General features: G+C 34.9%; 2 protein-coding genes across 2 annotated transcripts; one reads left to right on the top strand and one right to left on the bottom strand.

Annotated features, from left to right (window-relative positions):
• Nucleotides 1–6,498: 6,498 nt before the first annotated feature.
• On the top strand, nt 6,499–7,412 carry LOC128155686 (uncharacterized). The gene is made up of 2 exons (XM_052817519.1): nt 6,499–6,823; nt 6,910–7,412. The coding sequence occupies exons 1-2, from the start codon at nt 6,499–6,501 to the stop codon at nt 7,410–7,412; spliced, it is 828 nt and encodes a 275-aa protein (XP_052673479.1).
• A 4,805-nt stretch (nt 7,413–12,217) lies between these two features.
• LOC128156031 (fibrinogen C domain-containing protein 1-like) lies at nt 12,218–17,032 on the bottom strand. The gene is made up of 5 exons (XM_052817988.1): nt 16,951–17,032; nt 16,530–16,669; nt 15,818–15,914; nt 14,990–15,154; nt 12,218–13,502 (listed from the first exon to the last, which is right to left on the bottom strand). Exons 1-5 carry the CDS (start codon nt 17,030–17,032, stop codon nt 13,267–13,269), a joined length of 720 nt encoding a protein of 239 aa, XP_052673948.1. The 3' UTR covers nt 12,218–13,266.
• Nucleotides 17,033–18,754: the final 1,722 nt, after the last annotated feature.

The raw sequence follows: 18,754 nt of genomic DNA, 5'->3' as shown, positions 1-18,754 counted from the left end.
GAGAAGAAGATTTTTAAATTTACTCTATATTTTCCTATGTAAAACTTCGACCCCCCATTGTGCCCCACCCTACCCCCAGGGATCATGATTTTCACAACTTTGAATCTACACTACCTGAGGATGCTTCAACAACAGTTTCACCTTTCCTGGCTGTTTAGTTTCTGAGCAGATGATTTTTAAAGATTTACTCTATATATTCCTATGTAAAACTTCGACCCTCCCATTGTGGCCCCACCCTACCCTGGGGGTCATGAATTTCACAACTTTGAATCTACACTACCTGAGGATGCTTCCACACAAGTTTCAGCTTTCCTGGCTGTTTAGTTTCTGAGAAGAAGATTTTTAAAGATTTACTCTATATATTCCTATGTAAAACTTTGACCCCCCATTGTGGCCCCACCCTACCCCGGGGGTCATGAATTTCACAACTTTGAATCTACACTACCTGAGGATGCTTCCACACAAGTTTCAGCTTTCCTGGCTGTTTAGTTTCTGAGAAGAAGATTTTTAAAGATTTACTCTATATATACCTATGTAAAACTTCGACCCCCCATTGTGGCCCCACCCTACCCCGGGGGTCATGAATTTCACAACTTTGAATCTACACTACCTGAGGATGCTTCCACACAAGTTTGAGCTTTCCTGGCTGTTTAGTTTCTGAGAAGAAGATTTTTAAAGATTTACTCTATATATTCCTATGTAAAACTTTGACCCCCCATTGTGGCCCCATCCTACCCCTGGGGGTCATGAATTTCACAACTTTGAATCTACACTACCTGAGGATGCTTCCACACAAGTTTCAGCTCTCCTGGCTGTTTAGTTTCTGAGAAGAAGATTTTTAAAGATTTACTCTATATATACCTATGTAAAACTTTGACCCCCCATTGTGGCCCCACCCTACCCCCGGGGGTCATGAATTTCACAACTTTGAATCTACACTACCTGAGGATGCTTCCACACAAGTTTCAGCTTTCCTGGCTTTCTGGTTCTTGAGAAGAAGATTTTTGAAAATTTCTCGAAATTTTTCATTAATTTCTAATTATCTCCCCTTGAAAACGGGTATGGCCCTTAATTTTCACAACTTTGAATCCCCTTTGCCTAAGGATGATTTGTGCCAAGTTTGGTTGAAATTGGCCTAGTAGTTCTTGAGAAGATGTTGAAAATGTGAAAAGTTTACGGACGGACGGACGGACAGACGGACAGACGGACAGACGGACAGACAGACGACAGACAAAAAGTGATCAGAATAGCTCACTTGAGCTTTCAGCTCAGGTGAGCTAAAAATCAAACATTGATCCAAGAGCTCCTCTTATGATTTAATGGATAGACAATCATATCTTGGGATATGATAGGGACTGTTCTATAGATGAGCAGTAAGGTTTTCAAAATTTAAATTTCATCCAGGGAGTCAAAATGTAGCAGAAAATTGACGTTTATCACTTAAAAAAAAACATAGATCCTAGAACTCCTTTTATGATTTAATGGATAGACACATCATATCTTGGGATATGAAAGGAACTGTTCCATAGATGTGCATTACGGTTTTGAAAAATTAAATTTAACCCTGAGGCCCATTACCTACCGGAACATACCTTTTGATGCCCTTTAAGGATCAAGAATATATATGGTTAAGGGGTGGGGATCTCAACCGTTTTTGAGATATTCGTGCACTTCCTGTTCAAGGGGGGTCATGACAACCCCCGGGGCCCATGACCTACATACCGTTTGATGCCCCTTGACACAAGGTACAAGAATATATATGGTTTAAGGGTGAGGATCTCAACTGTTTTGAAGATATTAAGGGACTTGCTGTTTGAGGGCGTCAGGACCACCCACAAGGCCCATGACCTACATAACATTTGATGCCCCTTGACATCAGAAACATGAATATATATGGTTTAGGGGTCATGATTATAACAGTTTCTGAGATATATGGTAATTTCAAATTCCTGGGGGGTGGGGATGACCCCAGGGGTCAGATCTAATAAACCCTATATATTGCCAGTAACAGCCAATATATGATTATGAAAACCCTATATTATTATCTTTGTCCGTTTTCAAGTTACCATTTACAATAGAGTCTATGATTCTTTCTACAAGGTTCAATGTTAGACCCCACACCCTTTTGACACCCCCCTCCCCCCCCCCCCCTCCCCCGAAAAGTGGTTGTCTAACCCAAAATGAGAAAAATCAAACCAGGGTGCACAACTAGATTTGCAGGCCTATCATATCCTAGAGTTTTGTACAATTATGTTCAGCCATCTCTGAGAAACAAGTTCAGAGCGGGAAAGAAGAAAAAGAAGATGAAGAATATATACATGTATTAAGAACCGTACAAAAACAATAAGTCTCCAAACTTCATTCAGGAGACTTAATAATTAATAAAGATTAAATAGAGATAGGATCATCAAACATCAATAATTTAAAGATAATTGACAATTTCTGATTCTAAGGGGGTCAGGATGACCCCTTAGGGTCATGACTTACATGCCATAATGATCTGATGCGCCTGCATGACCTAAGGAGGAATAATATCTTTGGATTAAGGTGGGGATCTCAATGGTTTTTATGATATTTGATAATTTCAGGAAGAGCACTTGGGATCATGACCTACATACCATCTTAAATGCCTTGAACAAAGAAACAATAATATAATATGTACATGATATATGATTCAATTTAAGAACCCAGATATAGATCAATCATCTGTTTTGTAATACTTCCTATGTATATATACATGTACATGTATTAATTTGTGTTTTGTTCTATACTATTCATGTTCATGACTGTAGTATGGCTTAGTCTTATTTTAAATTACATTAAAAAATTGTCAAATATATGACTTGGAACCCCCACTCCCAAACAAACTCAAATATAAACTGTTCTCTCTCCCCCCCCCCCCCCCCCCCCCCCTTCCTTGTCGAATAATCTATTAAAATCAAAATATAATTTGGGTGTCTAAAAACTTTTATAAACTGGTAAAAAATGTTATTCTTAAAAAAAATTACATTACACCTTGCATAATTGACAAATGATCTATTGAGATACGATCAGAGGTCATATTTCTACCTTGGGTCAATAAGTAGTATTCATTGACAAGTTAAAATTAATTAATAACAATAAATGATTCAAATTATAAATGTTTATACTCCACATTCATCCCCCCCCCCCAATCTAACCTGCTTATAAAGATTCAGTCTTCTTAATACATTCTTACATGTGTACAGTAGCAAATTTTAAATCATTTCTTGATTGCTTTTTCTCTCGTGATTCACATTAACATTTTGGAAATTGCTTAATTCAATTTTTAAGATTTATAAACAAAATGTTATATGCATCACTGCCATGTGTATTCACCTATTTGGGGCAATTGTAAAGTCTCCTAAACAAAGCAGTGACATCATTAGGCTAGGAATTACCCACATGGATCAAACACTACTGTATAACACATGAATAAGATAAAATACATTATTATTTCTAGTTCTAAAATGTCAGGGTGTCTCCAAGGGGGCATAATCTTACAATACAATTTTACGCGCAATGACACAAAGAGCAAAAATAAATTAAACGGTTTAGGGATGAGGATCTCAGATCTCAGAAGTTAACAAAATATACAGTGTATCATATCATTTCCTATTTCATAAAGGCGGGGGGGGGGGGGGGGGGGGGGGGTGTTAAAGACAACACCTGGGGGTCATTAATGTACTTTACACCAGTTGATGCATCATAATTGTAATGATTATATGTAAGAACAATAAGTTTGTGACTCGATTGAAACAGAAAGCGCAACATTGTAATTTTGACAATGCAGACGAACATATTAGGGATCAAGTCATCGAAAAATGCAAATCATCTCACTTACGTAGGAAATTACTGGAAAGAGGGGGTGATTTGACACTCGAGCAAACGTTAACTACAGCAAGGGCTTTTGAACAAAGTCAACAACAAGCTACCGGAATTGAAGGAGGAAGGAATTCAGAAGCTTTTGTGAATAAAGTAAGTGTACGAAAACACAAACCGAACTCAAGTATAACTTGTTATAGGTGTGGTCAAAGAGGACACATTAGGTCAGATCCAGCATGTCCAGCCATCGGTCAAAAATGTCTTAAATGCAACAAGCCCGATCACTTTGCTAAGTGCTGTAAATCGTTCACACCAAAGACTCACAATTATAGTCACAAATATTCCGGACGCAGCAAACCGAAGCCACGAGTTAGACTGGTGGACACAACAGATCAGGAGGATTCTGATGAAGCTTATGCATTTACATTGTCTATGGATAACCCACAAGAAACACTTGAAACACTTACAGTCAATGGACCGTATCACCCAACCGTTACCACAAATATTGGTGGAGTAGAAGATATTGTGATGATTGTCGACTCTGGTGCTAGTTGTAACGTACTGGATCACTCCTTATGGGAGGAGTTAAAGAAGAAAAGAGTAAGATGTACGTCACAGCGATCTAGTAAAAAACTTTATCCGTATGGAAGTTCAAAACCACTGGACACCCTAGGAAGCTTTATGGCAGACATTTCAGTGGGGAATTCTTCAGTGAAAGCAGAGTTCATTGTGATTCAAGGTAAAGGACAGGCCCTGTTAGGACATAAAACAGCAACAGAGCTCGGAATTCTGAAGGTGGCACATGCAAATTTCCTGTCAGAAGCCAGTATATTTACCAAATATGAAAAGTACTTTAATGGTGTGGGAAAGTTAAAGAACTTTAAGTTGATGTTACATATAGATGAGAATGTTACACCTGTAGCACAGCAAGTCAGGAGGATTCCATTCGCTATGAGGGAGAAGGTTGAGGCAAAACTCAAGGAGTTACAGGACATGGACATCATTGAGCCAGTTGAGGGACCATCATCTTGGGTCAGCCCTATTGTTGTCACACCGAAGCAGTCTGGAGATATTCGTCTGTGCGTGGACATGAGGCAAGCTAATGAGGCCATTATTAGAGAGAGACATCCAATACCTACCATTGATGAGATCCTGCATGAGCTAAATGGGAGTTGTATTTTCAGCAAGTTAGACCTTAAGTGGGGTTTTCATCAATTGGAGCTAGCTGATGAATCTCGTGACATTACCACTTTTGTTACTCATATTGGACTGTTTCGCTACAAGAGACTTAGTTTTGGTGTCACTTCTGCACCTGAGATTTATCAGCACACCATTCAGCAGGCACTTCATGGATGTGATGGAGTGAGAAATATGTCGGACGACATTATTGTACATGCCAAAACAATGGAAAAGCACGACCGCAGATTGCTAGCTGTGATTGAGAAATTAGGCAGCAAGGGATTGACATTTAATAAGGAAAAATGTCAACTTCGTCTCCGAAAACTAGAGTTCATGGGACACGTCTTATCAGACAAAGGAATCGACCCGACCCGAGAGAAGGTGAAAGCTATAGTAGAAGCTAGACCACCAACAAACACATCAGAAGTCAGAAGTTTCCTGGGATTGGTTACATATTGTGGAAAGTTCATTCCAAACCTAGCATCACTGTCAGAACCGTTAAGACTTTTGACGAGGAAAAACCAACCATTTACTTGGGGTCCTGAACAAGACAAAGCATTCCGAAAGCTGAAGACAAGTTTATCGAAAGCTGAGACTTTAGGATATTTTGATCCAAAAGCGAGAACTCAAGTGATAGCGGATGCCAGTCCTGTGGGGCTTGGTGCAGTGTTAGTACAGATACAACAGGGAGAGCCCCGTATTATTTGCTTTGCAAGCAAAAGTTTGACAGATGTTGAAAGAAGATACTCGCAGACCGAGAAAGAAGCCCTAGCACTGGTGTGGGCGTGTGAACGCTTTTACATGTATTTGTATGGCATCGAATTTGATTTGCTGACAGACCATAAGCCTTTACAGTTCATTTACAGCAAGAAATCAAACCCGTGTGCACGCATTCAGCGATGGGTATTGAGACTCCAACCCTTCCAGTTCACAGTAAAGTATATTCCCGGACACAAAAATGTTGCTGATGTACTTTCTCGACTGTGTATATATAAATCTGATGCACCCTCACCAAGTGAAATATCAGAGGATTTTGTGAGATTCGTGGCTCTGCAAGCCGTACCAAGAACCTTGACGATTCAGGAGGTGGAGAAAGAGTCCGCTGGAGATCTTGAGTTACACTGAGTGAAGGAAGCCTTACTAACTGGAAATTGGACAGATTGTGAGGAAAGCTACGTATCCGTTAAAACTGAACTGTGCAGCATAGGAAAGGTGATCCTCAGAGGTACACGTATTGTGATTCCAACCAGTTTGAGGGAGAGAGTTTTAAGCGCTGCTCATGAGGGACACCAAGGAATCACTAAAACCAAACAACGACTGAGAGAGAAAGTATGGTGGCCAAAGATTGACAGTGATGCTGAACGTGTTTGCAAGAAATGTTACGCATGTCAAGTAGTAGGAGGTCCATCGTCACCTGAGCCGTTACGCCGTAAAGTGCTTCCAGATTATCCATGGCAAGCAACAGCAATTGATCTAATGGGACCGTTTCCAACAGGAGAATCAGTATTGGTGTATGTGGACTATTACAGCCGTTTCTTTGAAACTTTTATTTTGAAGAACACAGGATCAACCAAGATCATTGAATGTTTGGAGGAGATTTTTGCTCGATATGGTATTCCTGACACCCTTAGGAGTGACAATGGAGCCCAATTTCGTTCAGCAGAATTTGAAAAGTTTTTAGAAGAATACAGCATCAACCATGAAACATCAACACCTTATTGGCCACAAGCTAATGGAGAAGTCGAGCGACAGAACAAACTATCAGGACAGCTCATGTTGAGGGAAAGGATTGGAGAAAGGAGTTACCAAAATTTCTATCAGCTTATAGAAACACACCATATACAGTAACTGGAGTTGCACCAAACAAACTCATTTTCCGATATCCAGTGAAGACCAAGATTCCCAGTTTTCCAGAGAGAGATGAGGGAGATATCCGAGTTAAAGACTGGATAAAAAAGAAGAAAGAGAAAGAATATGCAGACAAGAGTAGAAACGCAAAATACAGCCAAGTACAAGTTGGAGACCAAGTGTTGGTTCAGCAGCCAAAAGAAAACAAACTTTCACCTGCCTTTGAGACAAAACCATACGAGGTCGTTGGACGTACAGGAAATGAAGTTTTGCTGAAGGCACCACATGGAGGTACATATCGCAGGAACGTAAAGCAAGTGAAAAATCTGGAGATTGACGGTAGCGTTCCACTTGATGATGCAGACGATGTGACTGACCTAGATCTTCCACAAAGTAAATTACCAGATGATGGGGACGACCTGAAGATCACTGACATGGACGATGACCAGAAGATTGAGACAGACCGTGGAGACTCTGTGCGTACAAGACCAGTTCGGCAACACAAGTTACCGGATCGGTTCAAAGACTTTGTTTTGACATAAAGTGAAAATTTTATGGACTGTTTAAAAAAATTTTGGACGTAACTCATTTCAGTGAATTTTATCTTGATTTTGGACTTTAAAGTTAAAACTCATTTCAGTTTAAATTTCAAATAAATTTGAATTATGTTTAAATTCAAGAAAAGGAGGAATGTAATGATTATATGTAAGAACAATAACTCTGTATGTAATGTATCTTTGGATTATTGCCCTTGATTAAAAGAGTCTGAAATGCATAGTGTGTTCCATGTGATGGGTCATTGACAATCGATATTAATCTATAGTAATCCAGTGCTTAAGGATACTACAATAATGACTTTAGAAGATATTTTGCATTTTCCTGTTTCGTGGGGTCAGAACAGTCCCATAAGGTCATGACCTACATTGTATTTGATGCATTATAATACATTAAGAAAGAAATACTCCTTCCTTCCTATTATTACTCATATAAAAAATATAAGTGTCTACACTTACTTACATATGAAATACACAAATTTAATAAGAAATTGTTTATACAGGGTCAATATGGGGTCAACTCAACAGTGCATGCAGTCTGACAAATGAAAAAAATAACTTTTGCAACTAAAATGACAGAAACTTTACAAATGCGATAGGATAGGTAACGATGATAAGCTTATTTAAATATTAAAAGATGATGATACAGTATGCTGTCAAAGGGAGATTACATTTAGAAAGTGAAAGTAGAACTTATATACATGTGTATGTATGCTGGCAGGAATCCCATGCTGGCATCTTATTATATTGTGCTACTGCTACTACATGTATTATGCTTACCTAAATTGGTCAACATCATAATGATAATCCAATTAAAACACAATAATGAATTCCTTTAGCTGATCTTAACTACCGTAATCCTTTTCTGCATACGGAAAACACAGACATGTATGTATGGGTGTTGCTAAAACGCGGAACGGAAAACGGAACGGAATGGAAAATATCATCACGTTTATCCCTTAAAAAGGGTATAGACTGGCCAGAAACGATTTACTTTGTATCTTTTATTTATATCTAATGAATGATTATCAACATGTTGCTATCTTATTAATATTCATATGAATGTCTATCAATTATAGCATTGTATTTATTCGGCTTTAGTTGAGTACGAAACGGAAAAATCAAATGTATACGAATTGTGAAACATTAACATGATTAAACGAGCAAATTAGCTATAACTTTTTACTTATTTCTCTTATATGGTATTGCTGGCATATTAGCGTAACGTACGCAGTTAGTGAAAGCGTTTTATGCGTGTTTTGAGTATTTTTATATTATTTTCAAATATGATGTACATGTATATACTTACATCAAAATTGAATTTTCGGTGTTCTAGACGATCTTTTATCATACAGACGATACAGTATCATTGAGATGGAAGAAAAAAACTGTCGGACTGACGACATTAAAAAATTGAAATACAGTAAACATTAAAATACCCGGTAATTTGTGAAACTAGTAATTTGTGAAACTAGTATTTTTAGCTATGCAATTTTGTTTACGTTTGCATTACAAAGCATGCAGTTGTTTATTCCAGCAGCTATATACATATGATCCGAATAGAGAGCTCTAGACGTTGCCTGGTTTGATTTTCCGATTATATATTGGGACTATAGTCTGTCGATCCCAAAATATTCATGCAGCACATTTGGACGATTTATAATGGAAAATGTTGACATCTTTTCTACATTTGGAAGTCACTCAGAAGACCTTGCACAATTTTTCAACACCATCATCCGGGTCTGTTAAAATGCAAAACCCCGTAGACTTCTTTATTTTTAGCCGTGTATTTATACCAGCTGATAAGCTAGAGAGGACGTTTTAAAGAAAGAATAATGAGAATGTTTAATGCTTCTAAAAGAGAATCGCTTGAACCCTGAGGTATATATAAATATACAGCAAAAAGTGAATCGAGGATATTTTGGGATAGAATATAGTGGTCAATGCATGTACTGTTAATTTTGAGGAAATAAATATTCTTGAATAAATAATCTAATATTGCTAATCTTTCAAAAAAAATTAAAAAGGTACATAAAGTATATCGTTTTAGCATACTTAACAAATCTATGAGGTAAATAACATTAGATAAGATTTTCCGTTTTCCTTCCGTTCCGTTTTCCGTTCCGCGTTTTAGCAACACCCATGTATGTATACACGTGAACCCATCTAATCGAATAGCTGGGTAAAACTAGTACCCGCTAATGAGACATGCAAACCTGTGTTGTGTACGTAACTTCAGACAAAGATCAGTCATTTGTAACATGCATGTATTTTTATGACCTATTCTTCACATCCACTTGCACTATTTTATTAGGTAAATAACAGCTTTAAGGTGGTGCAGGACACCTGCATATTGTGATGTACATGTATACTTCCTATTGAGATAAACAATAAAGTATGTTGACTATTGATTAAATATTTACCCCCCAAATAATGTTACCTAACATTGAAGCGCAATGGGTTAGAGCGTTTACATGTCTGTAAGAGCATTGGGGTCCAAGGTGTATTTTTGGTAATTTACGAATTTTCATGGGGAGGGGGGGGGGGTCTGGACCCCTCACTCCCACCCCTTCTCTAAATCTGTGCACACGATGATGTTCATGTAGGCACACAGAAGCAAATCTAAAACCGGCAACCGCCACGGGGAGGGGCATAATTTAATTTTTAATTTTGTGTGTAATAATTATTATAATATAGACCATTATACTTCCTATGACATAAAATGTTAAGATTATTGATTAACTGAAAATTCACTGCAAACAGTTCTACCCCAAATTGCACATAAAGTGCTGCTCATGTCACGATGTGTATTATCATATGGGCAGGGACTCTCATCCTTCAGTTATGAAAATTATAATTTTTAAATGTATTACCGGAGTTTGCATGTAGCCTTCATTTTTAATTAAACTGGTATAAAACAGTGTTATTTAGGGGCAAACACATGGTGCGGGTATTAAGTACTGTCTAATGACAGCATCTAGTTCAATTTTGCTTTTGACTTGATACCTTTGTACATGTTTTTAAAGAATGTAAGGCATTTGCCAGTTATACCACTTTCATAAATAATAAACTATGAACCTTCACGCCACACAGTGTCAAATGCTTGCTTAAAATCAATAAAAGCACAAAACAGTTTCTTTTTATATTGCATTAAAGTATGTGACCAAAATGCAATAATATAATGTTATCAAGAGTAGAATATCATTTTCTAAATCCAGACTGACAACCACTAATTATGTTTAAATCATCAGAATACATTTCATGTCGCTTTTAAAAAGTTTTTCAAGACAGCTCAACAAAGTAATAGGTCGGTTATGTCTGGTTTTAGTCATGTCTGGTTGTGTTGGGTCACCTTTTTTATACACTGGTTTAACTATATTAATTAACCATTCATCAGGTGCTATTCCCGTATCGAAAATAATATTAAACAACATCAAACAGGTAAAAATATAACAATAACTGATACAATATGTTCAATCAATACTTGATCACAACCTGGAGATTTATTGTTTTTTAACTTTTTAACAGCGGAGATGATTTCTTCCTCGGTAATAGCACTATCAAGAAACTCACAACTACTATTGTTATACTTTCATGTTAAATACTGAAATCTGATTGGTTAAGACGCAGTTAATAATATTTACTATTACCCTCAGCGTTAGCAACGCACTTGGCAACGGGTAATATTAAAAAATGTTACATGCGCGAAAATTATGCGCGTACGGTTCGCTGTAGAATTCACGTTATTCCTATATAAAAGCAGTAAAATTTTCTTAAAAATTTTAAAAAAGACATTTAGTATAACAAAATAAATAGTGCCTGTTTGGGAGGATAACAGTTGAAATTGACACCCCTCGAAAACCATTGTCAACCTCCGCTTCGCGTCGGTTGACAATGGTTTTCTCGGGGTGTCAATTTCAACTGTTACCCTCCCAAACAGGCACTATTTATATAGTAGTTTCCTCATACTCAAAACTTGGTTGCTCCATATTAAAACTATCGGTGCGTTCAGTTTCATGCATACTCAGCAAGAAATCATACAATCATCAATATTGACCGAGCTTTTACTAACTTGATCCGATTGATTTAATTTTTTTTTTAAAGTCCCTTTTATATTTACTGCGAAGACTATTTTATTTCTAAATTGGCCTTGTAATCTTCAATACACTGTACATCGGCCTAGAGTTGTCTTGTATTCTTTGCTTTTAACCCTGATAGAAATTTTGTTTTCGTCGGGCTTATGTTTGTTGTGGATTTTGTTTGCCAAATGGATTTTCTTTGCCAAATGGAATTTTATTCGTGCCGTTTTGCAACTTTTATCAAACCATCAGGGGGCATGGCTTAGAGTTATTTTTATCTTATTCTCAACATGTTTGATCTGTTCATCACACCGGTATCTTTAATGTATTTGTGAAGCGGCTAATAATTGATCTCGTTTGATTTACTAAGGCAGACATGTACTTGTACTTGTGATCAATTTGAGTATGTTCTAATGAGTTATTTACTGGATTAGATATTTGCATAATCAAAAATTTAATCATTTTTAATAATCATCTCAAGGCGTTTGTTTTTAAAATCATTGAAATCTTTGATAATTGATTAGACCCGGACAATTATTTAATGAACATTGTATATGTTACATTGGATTTGCTTAAGATGATATGAAGCTCATTTATGTGTAAGCTTTAGAAGAAAAAACCCCAGAACATTTTGATAGAATACTTTTCAATTTATTTTAAATCAAGAACATAAACTGAATATTATCTTACGTTTTTCATTTTTGTATTTTAAGATATTAGGATGTATGTGGCAGTAGCATTATTTGATTTGAAAAGGACACACAGTATGAAATAAATCATCGAGTATTCGACTATCGCTCGACTAAACCCTCCGATAATCAACCAAGTTAACCGAGTAAAATTGACATTTCTAAAATTAATCTTTTCCAAAATGAACAATATTGCTAAAAATAGTATGTGTAAAGTTGTAAAGCAGACATGGTGCATAATTGTTGACCATCTAGCCTCATTTACATTCCATATAAATAAATCATGTATTTAAATCTTTGTACTTAAAAGTCACGTAACCGAAATTCTCAACGAACAAAACCTATAAAATAGTTCTTTACTCGGCACTAAATGGACTCAATCATGGAAAGACTAGCTTTAAACTATCAATTTGCAATCTAACAATACATGACCACTGGAAAAATTGTCTATAAAAATCTGTATGCTAGTTTTTTTTTATCACCTCTGAGCAATGTGCACCCCTTGCTAAAGTTATTGACAATGATGAAAGTTGCGTAACGTTTGTTTTTTCCGAAAAATAACTATCAATTTCTAAAAACGAATATCAATATTGGGTACAGGAGAACTTGAAGTATAGAATTTATTATAAGCATATGTTAAAACAAAATCACATACTAGTAATTCAATTTGGTAGATAATGTATCAGGGATCAGCGTGACGCCTGCAAATTTTTTTGAATTTTTTTTTGCATTTCCTGAAAAATCCAAATGTGGATATATATGAGAAGTAAGAAATTAAGACGTATGTTTTTTTTATTACAATACAGAAAAGACCAAAAGTAGTTTGTCATTTTCAGCTCTTAGTGCAACTCTATCTTTTATATATGCTTAAATACACCGAACTGGCTAAAATATATCAAAAATGCCATATATAAGATGTAAAACAGACAAAACGTAATCTTTGTTTGGAACCTATGAGTATGAGAGCAGAAAACATTGAGTTTTTTTAATGTTAAAGACACATTGCTTTTCTTCGCAAAGCATATATTCTTCATGAAATCCGGAACCATAACCAGCTCATACAACAAATCATATCTATTGTCTTCTGATTTTCATTTCTGTAGTTCTAAGCGAGTAATGAAAATCATGCCAATGATACCAGTTCACGCCATCAGCATATGAAGAGTGACTGCCTTTCAGGTAAAGCCCATTGAGATTTGAATGGTGACAGTGTTTATACCACCATCCACCTTTATATGCATTCGAACATCCATTTATGTCTCGATCTTTTGTGTGAAATGAACCCCCATTGTGGTATTTTAATGAATCGCCTAGAAATAAATACAAAAGATTTTATATATCAATAAATGTACAATATATCTTGACAAAATATTTTACTTATCTTCAAATTTATCAAAAAGGGAAGAAACACTTTTAAATTATTATCCGAAAAAAATTGTATTACCCACATATGAATGCACTTACTTTTGTCGGCATTCTACATATCTACATGCAACTTATTAACGTCGACATGCAACTCATTAAAGTTAACACCCAACATTTTTATCCGAAAACATATAACTGCATCATGATATTGTTTTGTATAATATTAAATCAAGTGCATAGCAAATTTATCACAAATGTCTTATGATGATAACGTTAATATTTTACAGTTTGATTGTCTTTCACATCTATATTTCAATGACGTCTTGTCTGTTAACAAGGAATGTCAACTTAAGTGTTCGCCTATAGTTTAAGCAACAATTTAACTCAATTTTTAAAATTCTTAGATATAAAACTGTAAAATCAAACTGGACACCATTTGACAAAATGTGATATTTTGTATTGTTCACAATTTACTTATTCTATTTTTGCTTAATGGTTATCTTTCCAAAAACTTATTTCTTCCTGAAAAACAATGAAGAAACCCCATACATTTCCCCGTTATACATGTACAATAACAAAAATGATTCGGTGAGAATTTTAAGATTAGCGGGTGTTTTCTCACATTTTTGAATGATGTTCAATGTATTGCAATGCCATTGTTTGCTTTGTTGTGGAATGAAAAGTGATAGCTGATAACGATATTCTCTTAGTTTTTACAAAAGCCCCTCAGACATAATGAGGTAAATCAAACTTTTTTGTAATACAAAAGTCAAATATATGTTTCTGTTCATTCCATTATTTACATATGTACATTCAGATGACATAAACACTTATATAAAAAGTATAAAACAAGAAAAAAATTACATTATATACTTGCATTGCCTAGGGTTATGAAATTCAATTATGGGGACAAAATTAATACTCTCGGTAGATGCTTCGCCGAGTCCTAGGCGGTGAATGTTGGCCCTGATATGAAATTCCCTATTCCATATAATTCCGTTATCTTCTTTTAGATTATGATTATTAAATTTCAACTTAAACATTAGGTTTTACGACCAAAAGTGTGACATAAATATTTTTCTTTGTTTTGTCAAAGAAAGATTTTGTGTAAATAGTAATTCCTATAAACAATCTCCCATTATGGACTACTGATACCTGATAATGTGAGCAATGACACAGTTTGAAGTTGTTCATCCAAAGCCGTAAAAGAAAAATAGAAATAATATTGAAATTAGTTTTTAAAAGTAGGTTTAAGTATCTAAAATTTCGACAATCATCTGATTATAATATTCTTTATCTTCAAATTAAGTGTCACCGATGTTTTGGTAATTTACGCATCTATTAGATAAGTTGTAGTTTTGAAATGATGACTCAATTTGAAACCTAACAACACACAAATGTTTTAAGTTTCTCTCTATCTATTCAAACATACCTGCGTTTCCTTCGTATTCTCCAACCGTTAATCGGTATCCTGAGGCTTTATTTCCAACAGAAAAAATTCGGTAGAATGCGTATCGTCTTTGCGGTTTGAAGTCTGACATGTCAACTCTCAGCTCATACCAACCTTGAGAGGTCAGCTGATGAATTCTCTGGTTTCCTATTGGAGATGCTAATATAGTAAGGGTTGTAATGATTATACCCTATCAAAATAAACGTTTTAATAATAAGATAGGGGTGGGAAATGATATGACCTGACGATATATGGAGTGGAGTACTCCAATTGTATATGTGGAATCTTGGAGAGTCGCCAGCAAACAGTAGAGAAGATGGGTTGAAGTAGAAAGAAAGACCAAGTACCTCTCTCTCTCTCTCTCTCTCTCTAGGAACCGAGTATAGAAACACAGTGCAGAAAGCCCACATCATACATTATCCCCATGAATTATTAAAAGTGATTTAAACGTTACAAAATTAGAGAAAAATTATTATAACAATAATTATTAACTCAGGTAGAGTTTGAGTAAAATTGATTTAATACATTATCCTTCAGAACCCAGGTCAAAACACGTTACAGGTTTATCAATGTTTTAAAGAATTAATGAGACATCTCATTCAGTACCACTAAATTGAGGTGTTGATATAAGTTTTGAAATTCACATTTACATTTCATTTGAATGGATTAGACTAAAATGCATATTTCTACCATTTCTACATGCGCCAAGCAAATTCAGTACGATGAAAGTGATTATTTAATTAAATGAATAGAGGTTGCATTTTATAATATAGTTTTAAATAAGAAAATATCAAATCAAGCTAAAATAACCAATCCAGTATTCTCCTCTGATAATTCCAAATCCATATTGATAGTCTTTCCAATATCTGTTAAAGTTGACGTTCCCATTTTTCCTTTTTTGAAGAACCTGGAACGTAAAAATGATGATACGAATAGATCTATGTTACAGATATTTGATCACCAGACGAATAATTATAAAAAAAAAACCCCACAAAACACAATATCTTTTGTATTTAATATGCGTAATAGGGGAAATAAGATATACTTTGACATTGAATATAGAACCTCTTCAGAAATAAGCCCTAAACAGAGGCAGCTGATGTAGCATCGGCATTTTTAATTATGATTATGAAAATTAATCTACTTAATGTTTTTCTCTCTCAGCAGAACTTCCAGTGACATTTTTCTACAGTATCGAGCCCGAAACATGATTCTATGTGACTTTTGACAATTCGAAATTTTTATTGACCTTTTTGAATTATAATTTTAAATTCAAAATTATATGTTTATTAATATTTTTTATTTTAATTTTGATAATTTTTTTGAGGTTTTTTGTGTAATACTGTAACATTTATAATCAGTAGCAGATAATTTAACAATATTTCAGGGCAATATACCCATGAGCGGTACGGTACTTTTGTCACCTCTATTCCAGGTCTTAATTTTTTATACATAAGTAACAACGATATGGCCGCACTTTTTTTTTCTAAAACATTATTTGCAAAGCAAATATATTCTTTACCGTCCATCCACCCCCAGCCGTGGTCATGTCACAGTACACCTTGAATCCCCCTGTTCCTTTGGGATAAATCATGTAGACATCGCTCGTATTATGGCCCGCCCAGAGAACATCTTGGCAATCAATAGGACGTTGCCAACGTTCTGTAAAGCTAATACTCTAATACAGTGCTCAAAAACCGTATATCCAGCATGTTTTTCGTGTCACAAAATTTGAAAAAATGTGGAAAATATGTCATAATTTCAAATTGCGTAATTAATTTTTCTGAGATTTAAAAAGATTTTATGGAAAACGATACAGGAAAAATTCTGTGTAATAAATAATTTGGAATGTAAGAATGATCGCGAAAAAACGAAAAATTAGATAATCGCAAAAATTATCGGTTATATGGTATTCTTCTAACACAAACTGAACAATTACTTACTAGAATTCTTTGCAGATAAACCAGTATCAAGACCTGCAAATAAAACTACAATTGCACTGACAGAAATCCAGACTGTGATCATTTTGGTCATCTAATATGTTTTGGTCGTTGTTTCTTATAGTAGACTGGTGTCGGAAACAGGTGTTCCAAGTACCTTTAACTACAGGTATTAGATTTATAGCTTTATCAAATACAAATATATTTCAAGAAGCAAAACGTTTTAAATGATGCTTACTAATAAATTACAGCGGTAAACAGGTGGTGACTATAACCCTTAATACAACTTCATACTATTTTCATTTTCACATAAGTAGAATTAAATGATAAAATCCCGATTTTTGGTTAAACCAATAATATCCATGTGCGATTTAGAATGAAGAAAATGATAAACTGAGCAAACACCGTATCACAAGTTTAAAATTTCAAAACATGATGAGGTATGATCCATAAAGAGAATCCTTAGAAATTTTTATGCATTTGGCATTCATGCATTCATAGAAACCATTTCAGAAATAACAATAAACCGTTATTGAAGTATCGACATATCTGATACCAGCTTATTTTCGAATCAACTATTACGCTGCAAATGTGCATTAAGAGAAAGTGTTACAATAAAGAAATCAAACTATAAAGGCGATTAAACAGAACATATGAACATAAAGTTGAGAGGAAAATCAATTAAATATTGCTTTCATCATAAGTCCGATGTCTTTTGAAAAAAAAAATGAAAAATTGAGTGGTTTTATGTCTTGAATGACGGGACAATGTATCGGTCAAATGTTGGATAAGGCCTAGTGGAGTTTATTTTTGCTTAACGGATGTGTTCTTTGTATTTCTTTTAAAATGTTTTATCCTAGCAGTTTGTACTAGCCATATGGAATAACCATTACATGTATGTCATGACCAAGAACGAAGACCAACTTGGAGTAAGTTGGCCAAATAAAAGGAGACAACCCCGGAGTTGATTTTAATCAACTTTCCTATGCAGTTACGCCGTTAAACCGGAAGTAAAAGAGTGTTGGGACCTAAGCACAAATCATCACCGCTTACAAAACGTAGTACTTCATATAATCGATAAATTCGATGTAATGTATTCAGAAACATCGTTTTCCAAGGAAAAGACTATATGCAGTATGATTCAATAACTGGTTAATCTTAACTTATTTTTAAATAGTGTCGTACAAAAATCAAATCTTCATAAATCATTGTAATGGGGATGCCTTTCACTTTAATCTTGATTTTAGTCATCATTGCTCATTCGCTGTTTATCCATGACGTCACCTAAATGACCCAATTCCTGCAAATTTGAAAACAAATAAAATATTGTCATTTTTCTTTATATTTTATATTTGGAAGTATAGAGCGCAGATCTGCTTAAGTACTATTTTAACATATGTTTTCCTTTATATAATACACATTATACTAAAAAAAATGGTACTTAAGCAAGCTAGCGCTCGATGTTTCCAAGACAAAAAACCATCGGAAAACACCCATAATTTGCTACAAAATATCAATTTATAAAAATAAGACAATCTTCATGACATCATTTCTACATTATGACGTCACTGTGGTAATAACCTTTTACACACTTGTTTTGATTATGATATTGAATTTGATTTAAAATATCTGCCACCGTATTATTTAAAGCACTAAAAAAACTTGTTATTTTGGGGGCAAAAAATGCATAATACCACTATATAGACCTTTATTCATTTATACTTTAGATAGACATGTAACTAGATTTTAAATGGTACAAACAATTTAGATATATTTGTAGTTGGATGTATTCCTACGCCAGAAGTCG

The sequence above is a fragment of the Crassostrea angulata genome, chromosome 7 (genome assembly GCF_025612915.1).
Source record: "Crassostrea angulata isolate pt1a10 chromosome 7, ASM2561291v2, whole genome shotgun sequence".
NCBI classification, from domain to species: Eukaryota; Metazoa; Mollusca; class Bivalvia; order Ostreida; family Ostreidae; genus Magallana; species Magallana angulata.
Note: the sequence above shows the minus strand (reverse complement) of the source record. Positions and strands in the feature narration are given on the sequence as shown.